Source organism: Elgaria multicarinata, chromosome 1 (genome assembly GCF_023053635.1).
Source record: "Elgaria multicarinata webbii isolate HBS135686 ecotype San Diego chromosome 1, rElgMul1.1.pri, whole genome shotgun sequence".
NCBI classification, from domain to species: domain Eukaryota; kingdom Metazoa; phylum Chordata; class Lepidosauria; order Squamata; family Anguidae; genus Elgaria; species Elgaria multicarinata.
Window position 1 is genome coordinate 70,251,482 of NC_086171.1, and position 8,850 is coordinate 70,260,331.

Genomic DNA, 8,850 nt, shown 5'->3' on the forward strand with positions numbered 1-8,850 from the left:
GCTTCATAAAGTTTGATCAGAAAAATTCTGTGCAATTATTTAAGGTTGAAAATAATTGTGGACTGCTGGTGGGAGCAGTAGGTGCATGACCATAAAAAGTAAAATTGTTGTAAGTACCAGTGATAGATCTAATTAAGTATGCATAGACTTAGTAGTGGACTGCACAGCAATATTAATTACATTGTTTTAATTTCAGATTAAAAAATTGAAATTTCAGTTGGAAGAGGAACGACAGAAATCCTCTAGAAATGATGGCACAAGTACTGATTTAACAGGATTGGAAAACGGTTCTGATTTGCAGTTAATTGAAATGCAGAGTATGTATACTTTCAGTTTGCAATTCTGTACATTTGGGGGGGGGGAAAGTTCTTTCTATATGCAAAGAGGGAACTTGGTATGAACAGTCATATCTAGAAAAGTTACTCATTGCGTTTTTCAATGTACTTTGCAATTTTGTGCCAGGGCGATGCGGTAGATTTATTTATTCATGCTTTTATACTCTAATCTTCAGCCAAAAGGACTTCCAGGGCAGCTTACAGATCAATAAAATGCATGGCAGTCCCTGCCTTCAGGTTTAAAATCTAAAAGGCACAATACAGAAGGAGAGGAGAAAAGAAGCACACTCAAGCATAATCCCTTAAGTTTACAAAGTTCTTATAATGACCAGCTAAGATGAGAACACTTCAGGGAGAGGAAGAACCAAAAAGTACTAGTCTCTCAACAGAGGCGGGGTGGGTGGGGTGTACCAGGCTTCCCTCTCTCCACCCCACCTCTCTGAAGTGTAAGGAGAAATACAAGGAGACCCGAAACTCCATCCTTCCTAAGCCACTTCTTTTTCATATAGAATGCTTTAAACGTTTCACTTACATTGTTAATTCCATATTGTTGGAATGAAAGTGATACTCAGTATTGAATAATACTAAGCAGCTGATGCCTACAAATTGGATTCTGTGAATGTTATCCTCCAACAGCTTTAGGTCAATGCTGCATTATGCATGTCATTTTGTCTACATGTGTAATAGTCATGTGACGACTGCATGTGTTTATTTTGCCCATGTATAACCTGCAGGTGGCAATGGCGTCCCCACTATGCATATACATGTTCATCACCTGTGACTTGTGTAGATCTTATACCTATCTACTCCTTTATTTATCCACTTCTTTGTAAATACAGTGTTATATGAATAAGTCCTTGGAGCCTAATAAAATTATACAGGGCTAGGAAGTTGATAAATTCGCTAGAGTTGTGCAATTTAGCTGTTTGAATTTGAAAAAGTATGTTTGCACTTGAAAGCACGGTCCCTTTGCGTCTTACATTCGGAAACATCTATCGTTTCCCCAAAGGGTATCTCCCTTGTACCTGAATCTATAATAAGATCAGTGATGACAAACATAAGTGAAGTGTTCTGTTCTTCAAGGGCTAATCTCACCAGGGAAATGCAGCCATCTCCTTTGAATGTAACATTCTTCCTGTTTAAGACCATAAGTAGCAGGCGTTAAACAGGTACTGGGATATGTTACCCCTCAGCGAAAACTGCATCGCTTAATTTCCAAAAGAAAAGCGTAGCCTCAGCTAACTTCTCAAAGAAGTTAATCCTTGCACTTCTGTAGCACTTCTTCCCACCCTCCCAGCTCAGGAGCAAACCTAGCATCACAGCAAAGCAACTTCTTGTTCTTAATCTAATAAGGCTCTTTTACAATTCTTGACCGTTATTTGGTCAGCAGACCAACTCTTTTTTGACTACCATCCTTAAGATGAAAAGGCTGCTATCCGGCGATGCTCTTTTTCGTGTTCCAATAAAACCATTGACTAAAACGCTTGAGCTCTTAAGTCTTCAATTCCTGAAGATTTAAGGATAAGAAAGCTGTAGAAAATACCTCAAAAGGGTAATTCCAATGCTACATGGTTTCCTCTCAAAGAACAGAAATTCGCAGGTAAGCCTAGAATTTCCTTTTCTTTTTTTAAACACAAGAGCTACCAATAATTTTGATTTAAATCTAAAAGCTCAGTTGACCACCCTTAAAATCCTAATTTTCTTGTGTCTAGGAGATGCCAACAGACAAATAAGTGAATTCAAATTTAAACTTTCAAAAGCTGAACAAGATATAACTACTCTGGAACAAAATGTAGGTACCTTTAAGATTTTGGTATACATATATTTCCCAAACTTTTATTGATACCACATACATCAGGGATGGACATTTGTGGCCCTCCAGATATTTTGGCTTGCAACTCCCATCAGCCCTAGCATGCAGTGAGGGATGATGGGAATTGCAGGCCAAAACATCTGGAGGCCAAATGTTTACCCACACCTGACGTACAAGCATCATGTTCTTCCATAGTAGACTGAAGAAAGAAATTTATGTCCTCTACTTCATCATAACCTGTTGCCTCTGCTGCATTGGCAATGTTGAAATTCTTTCACTGCACCATCAGGCCAATGATTCCTAGGGCTTCAGGCTCCCACAGAGCAACTGTCCCGGACTATGGGTGACATCCTTCCACGACAAGAGAATGGGTGTGCATGAGTTGGTAGAGATGAAGCATTTACCTTGCGAGTTTGCAAGAAAAGGAAGCATTTACATTCCAAGTTTACAAAATGAAAAGATCACCACCTCATGTTAGAAATCTTGGAACAGCGCTTGCAAAAAGTGACGGTGAAAGGGTGCAGGTAGATTTTAAAAATGCCGAGTTTTACATTTTGGCCACCCTTGCATTTCACTTGTTTTGGTATCCTTGGAGCTTCCAAGGTGTTACACCACCTCAGCATGTACTGTTTGCTTCAACTGAATTTCTCTCATGTGAATCGGTTGCCTGCGGGGACAGTGACAGTATCAATTTTTACATCCTTTTAGTGCAACTTAAGAGAAGGTCTCACGTAAGAGAGTTCATCTTTGCATATGGGAAAATAAGGAAAGCACTCCTTTAAACCTGTTTGGTCTTTTAGGTTGTAAGACTTGAAGGGCAAGTGGTAAGATATAAAACTGCTGCAGAGAATGCCGAAAAAGTAGAAGACGAACTCAAAGCAGAAAAGAGAAAACTTCAGCGAGAGGTAATTGCCTCCTTTTTTATTTCAGTGTGAGCAAATTATAATGTAAATGTAAATGAAGACTTACTATATATAAAGACAGGCTTTGGTTATTTTAATGTGAAAGTACTGAAACATGCTCTACCTTTAAGCCTCTGGCAACTGTGAGTAGGGAATTGTGTGTGCATAGGACTGTCAGCTTTTGACTTGAGCCTAGTTTTGCTGCTTTAAAAGCTCAAGGGAGACATTATGTAGAAATGGACATTCCCCCTGCTGCTGTAGTCCCACTTCCCCAGAACCTGTAGGAATTAGGATTCTGTTTTTGCATCCCTTGTGGGGAAAAGGCAGGAGAGTTTACTGCTGTAGCAGTGGGATTGGAATTGCATTCCTAAATTGAACATTCCTGGAAAAGTTAAGCTGTGTGTCCTTAAACCGTAAGAATTTGTGGGAAGTAAGGGTTACTAGCTCTGGCCTTAGCCTCTCAGTCAGTAACAAACTATATCTCCTAAAACGACTTAATCCTTCCACTTGCTGCACAAGTCAGATATTGCAGAGTCCTGGGAGGAGGCTCCACCCTGCTCTGGTTCTGCCGGCTCTGCAACAACAGGGTTCTCTAGACTTCTTGTTCTTCTGCCTTTTTACTAGGCTACTTATGGCTATCCTCCCTGCCCGGCATCACATAGTTAAGGTGGGTGGGGTGCTTGATCATTTCTAAATTTGTTACATTCGAGTCTAACATTGATTCTTGAATAATTATATCTAACTTTATTTAATTTGCCCTCCAATTTGACTGCTCATCTCAGGTTTATTTAGTTTGCTTTGATTAATTTCATTAAAGGTACAATCCTGTCTGTTTAGACAGAAAAAAATCCTACAACTCCCAGCATTTTCCAGCCAGCAGTGCTGACTGGGAAATGCTGGAAGTTGGACTCTTTTCTTTCCAGACATAGGATTTCACCCTGAGTGTTTGTTTGCCTGCCTCAGCCATGCTCTACTGAGTTTTGTTTAGAAAGTTATTTTCACTCTAGTTATTTTCTGCTGGCAGCTATTTGTTGCCCAAATAAAATGCTGGCAATTTGGGCTGCTGCTACAGCAGTACCACAGAATGCAAGTGAGGTACAGGGGAAAGTAAATTGCCCAATCCAGAGTGAAAACAGCATCAGAGGGACCTGGTGCCAACAAGGGCATGGGAGGCATAAGAGGTGGCCGGTGCTCCCAGGAGTCACACGCGGGGAAGGTTTCCCTGTCCTCAATTTCACTTGAGTTGGTGGTGGGGGAGAAATTTGTCTCCAGACTTGGAATAGCACCCATCTCCTCCTCTAGGCAGGATGACCCACCCAATCTGGAGCTATCCCATGTCCAACTTGAACTTGAATGCTGACATGAAAAACAGATTGTGCTGTTTCATGTCCAACTAAGGCACAATAGGAGTGGCTATTTTGGAGGTGCTCCAGAACACCTCATAGGAAGAGATTGTTAAAATAGCAGAAATCTGCCACTACATCTACTAAGATCAGGCAGCAACTGCTAGGTCTTCTTACTCAGATGTTTCACACCACAAAATCAAGGTAGGTTTGTATTTTAGGGATTGTCCAGAAGGTAGATTGGAATTGTACTAGTACATACTAGTACTCCCAATTATGTAACAACAGCAACAGCTGAAGTTTCCCCCCACCTAAATTAGATTGCTAAAATAACAAAGGGGGAAACCAAGAGTGAATTTTGTGTGACAGCACTTGCAAGCGTGCTTTTGGTACTGATCACAAATTCCTGGGCTCTACAAGTACTCAAAGGGGCTGTTTGCACATCACAGCGACATTCGGCAACAAATCGTGAGTTTGAGGAGACGTGAGCCACTTTCATTTTCTCTAAACATCTGACCTGTGCAGTTGGGACTTGTGTGACATGACAATCTGGACGAATGGATTATTTAGGGCCTAAACCCCTCAGCTGTTAACTGAACAACAAGCCATGGGTTAGCCACTGGATTGTTTAGCCCTTAAACAACCAGTTGGTCCAGCTTTGCCCATCACACTGACAAATTCCGATCTCACTGATTGGAGATTGTTTATAGAAACCAAAAGCGGCTTGCAAGCATTGTGTGTCCCCCTTGCCATCATGCCGTATGAGCTGGGTCAAATGCACCTTTTAATTCTGCCTGACTGTGCCACTATTTTGCACCTGAGTCTGGTTGGTGGACTTAGGGTTCTAGTAGAAAACAAAGTCGAACCGCACATTTGCTCTAGTGGAAAGAGTGTTTTAGTAAAGGAAAAGTAAATATTTAGATCCAGACAGCATGAAATGGCTGATAAGTGTTTAAACCTGGACATGCTGTAGTCAGTACAGAAACCGAGAGGGTGGGTGGAGGAATATGCCCAATGTTGATAGCAAAAAAAGTCACACTGACACGCATACACACATGGATTAACTCCCTAGCACATTCCCTTTTGTTTGCCTTGATACTGGAGGCGGACCTGGCATGGAGGAGAGGGGCTGCAGGAAAATAAACTAGAGGTATGGGGAAGGTTCTGCATTTACCTGCATGTTTCTCTTTGCTGTTAAAATAGAATCTTCAGCTGTCAACGTCTACATAACTGCTGCAGCTCCAGGTTTAAATCTGTAACTTGTTTGGCTCCAAATTACCTAATATAGTCAAACCAGCAGGGCTGAAATGCCTTGAGATTCTTTTTGTCAACAGGGCTCATTTCAGAATAATTAAATGGCTTCTGGACCTTAACTTGTGTAAACATGCTTTTAATCTGCACAGAAATGTTTAGTTTTTCCTCTGTGGCATGTTTAGAAAACAAATGGGGTTACACATAGCCCTCTGGATCCTTTCAGAGTAGCCAATGGTGAGGGATGATGGGAGTTGCAGACCAACATACACCTTCCTTAGCTCTGGTTTAGAAGCTGCATTATCTTGTATTGGTTTGGTTAAAATTCCTCTATAGGTCCTCTCAAAATAAAGTACTGCACTTAACTATGTGTTTTGTCTTTTTCCTTTTCAGTTAAGAACAGCATTGGACAGGATAGAAGAAATGGAGATGACCAATAGCCATTTAGTGAAACGGTTGGAAAAAATGAAGGCAAACAGAACTGCACTTCTATCTCAACAGTAGAAAAGAAACTTTAAAAAAAAATGCACTGCTCCTTCAAATAACTTGCCCCAGCTTGTTTTAATACAGACTTTCTTTGGCACAAACTTTGAACACTGAACTGTTCAGTGAATTTTAGTTCCATAATTAAGTGGCAAATATTTTGTAACTTGAGCAAATGAAAAAAAAAAGGCTTGAACTTTTATGCAAATGATGAGGTTTAGTAGCTTAATTCTGAAGTCTGCTGGAACCCAATGCTGTATGATTGACTTAGTGCTATAAAACTATTTTCACAATTGTGAAATCAAGTTTATTCATTGAACTGTTTTCAGCTGCTTTAATAATGCTTGGTGCTTGGAGACAACTGCATGAATTCAAGAGGATGCTGCATTATAAAACTAACCAATTACGTGGTCAAGACATCACATGGCACAAGTGCCTTCTATATAGTGCAATGTAAACCTCAATGATTAGATTAAAATAACCTTTGGAATTGGATAGCATTTATTTTAAGATACAGTTGGAGGTCTTGTTTGCTAAACTTTATACATTTTGATGGGAAACACTTTTGTAAAATATTTAAATTTATATAAAATAGAAATGACTGTATAAAATTTGCTTTATTGCATGGGTGATGCACACCTGAGTTTTAGACTTCCAAAAGTACTGTCCTTAACTACTCTTAGTGTAAGAGTAGGACTACGTTTTGTTGTACATTGTGAAACCTGGTATGTCAGCTGCTTAAGTGTGGAGTGAAACGTGGGTGGGAGTCATATTGCAGAAAAAACTATTAAACAGACACTTTACTTAGTATTGGCTGTTTGCATACATGTTTTCTACCTTAAGTACTGTAAATTAGGTTGCAAAAGCATTTCACTGTGTTACCTTCACTCTTAAAGCACCATTATTTACCACTGACTGAAATTACAACTGTGCTGCTGAGGTGGATACAGTTATATAGCTAAACTTTTGCCATAGAAGCCCTTGAATTTACCTACTTAAGCAACAGTTGTTATAACTTTCCATTACAAATGGAAATTCACAAGTCATGCTTTCTTCATTACAGAATTGTGTAATCTTGTAAAACTGAAGAATGAACTTATGCAATGTTTACTGACCTAAAGTACCGACACTTTTATGCAGGAGTTAATCTAACATCAGTTTTTTTTACCCTTGCCACATTCTCTTCCGAAGCAGCCAACCCAGGCTTCCCTAGATACGTGATGCTGAAATCTGAGGCAGAAAGAAAGACCTCTCTCTGTTCCTTGCTAAAGAGCGGCTTTTCATGATGTCAGCTTTTTTTCAGTCCATGTCAGGTTACCACTGGGGGAAATACACTTCTCTAAAGAAGAAACCTAGGAAGGCCGAGAAAGCTTGAAAAAAGAAAAGACAGACAGCAGGGTGTCTTCTTTTATGTCCTTCTTTTATGTCAAACTTCCCCGGTTGAACATTCTCCTCTCCTCCCCCACCACCATTCTGTTTTTTAGCTGATTTGCTGAGAAAGATCAAGATGTTAAGTATTTATCAGCTGGTTCTATCTCTCTGTTTCTCTCCCTGGGTCTCATGTCAAGAAACAGAGAGCTCAACACATTTGGAAGAGACCTTCAAAATCAGAGTCTTTGGATGTGATAAAAGAAAAAGAAAAATAAGCTTAATCAGTGACATTTTTCACTCATTTCACAGGAGATTTCATTGTCAAGAACAAAATCTGTGGTTGAGATGACTTCATCTGGTGGCAATCAAGCTGCCTGCCTCTTTAAATTTGATTTGATGGAATCATTTGTTTTGTACTCCATTACATTTAGGTCAAAAAGAAATGTCGCTGCTTTACCAGAGCACAGTGGTAGAGTGCGTGCTTTGTGTTCAGAAGGTCCAAATTTCAATCCTTCTACCATTGAAAGGGATCTTTTGTTAATGTAGCTGAGTTAGAAACAAAGCCGAAGGGCGGGGTTGGGGGGAGCACTTCAGGGTTACAAATTATGAATGCCTGAAAAGGGCTTATATCAAAGCCAGCACGTGGGGTGAGATAAGCCAACCTTAGAATCCACTCAGACCAGGTAGTTAAAAGATATAGTTATTTGTGGAACATAGAGGACTTCTTTAGATTAAGGTAAATTGTGTTGCCTTACCGTGGCTTTGCTTCCTGCTTTTCTTGCGCATTTGTAATAGGCTGCATTACATGGGCAGAGGCGTGACCACTTTGTCTATAATTGAAAATGTCCCCTCTTCTCGGTGCTCATAGCCTTGAATGGCATAGGGCCCTGTAGTGGGTGCTTTGTAGTGCAACTTTGGCTGCACACAGTAGGAAATCCTGCAATATTTCAGAAGATTCGGGATATCCTGGTGGTTGTTTTTAGAACAGGATTACTGAGGAAAGGGGTGGGAGATGTGCAGGAGGTTGATGTTGTTGTCAAAAGGAACCTCAAGTTTCTGTGAGTGGCCAGTCTAGAATGCCCTCCCCTTGGAGTTATAGAATGCCCTCCCCTTGGAGGCGCTGGCACTGGCTTTGTTTCAGTGCCAAGTTAAAACGTGGCTTTTTATTACAGCCTTTGAGGGCTATCAACCTGCCCAGCCACTGAGATCATCTGAGGGCATGCTTCTGTAGTTCCACATGGCTCTATGGTATGACTGGAGTCCACCAGGAGAAGAGCCTTCAGTGTGGTGTCCCCCTTCCTATGGAGTTCCCTGCCTTTGGAGGTCAGGCAGGTGCCCATTTTCTATTCCTT

At 40.6% G+C, this 8,850-nt stretch overlaps 1 protein-coding gene across 5 annotated transcripts in view; it reads left to right on the forward strand.

The window, feature by feature from the left end:
- The window catches only part of LRRFIP2 (LRR binding FLII interacting protein 2), a 53,956-nt gene extending 47,019 nt beyond the window's left edge, over positions 1-6,937 (forward strand). For all 5 annotated transcript variants that reach the window (XM_063129941.1, XM_063129950.1, XM_063129958.1 and 2 more), the window contains 4 exons: positions 197-317; positions 2,048-2,127; positions 2,949-3,053; positions 6,038-6,937. In XM_063129941.1, coding sequence (XP_062986011.1) covers positions 197-317; positions 2,048-2,127; positions 2,949-3,053; positions 6,038-6,148 — 417 coding nt within the window. In that variant the 3' untranslated portion in view covers positions 6,149-6,937. The remainder of the gene's footprint in view (positions 1-196; positions 318-2,047; positions 2,128-2,948; positions 3,054-6,037) is intronic.
- The last annotated feature ends 1,913 nt before the right edge of the window (positions 6,938-8,850 follow it).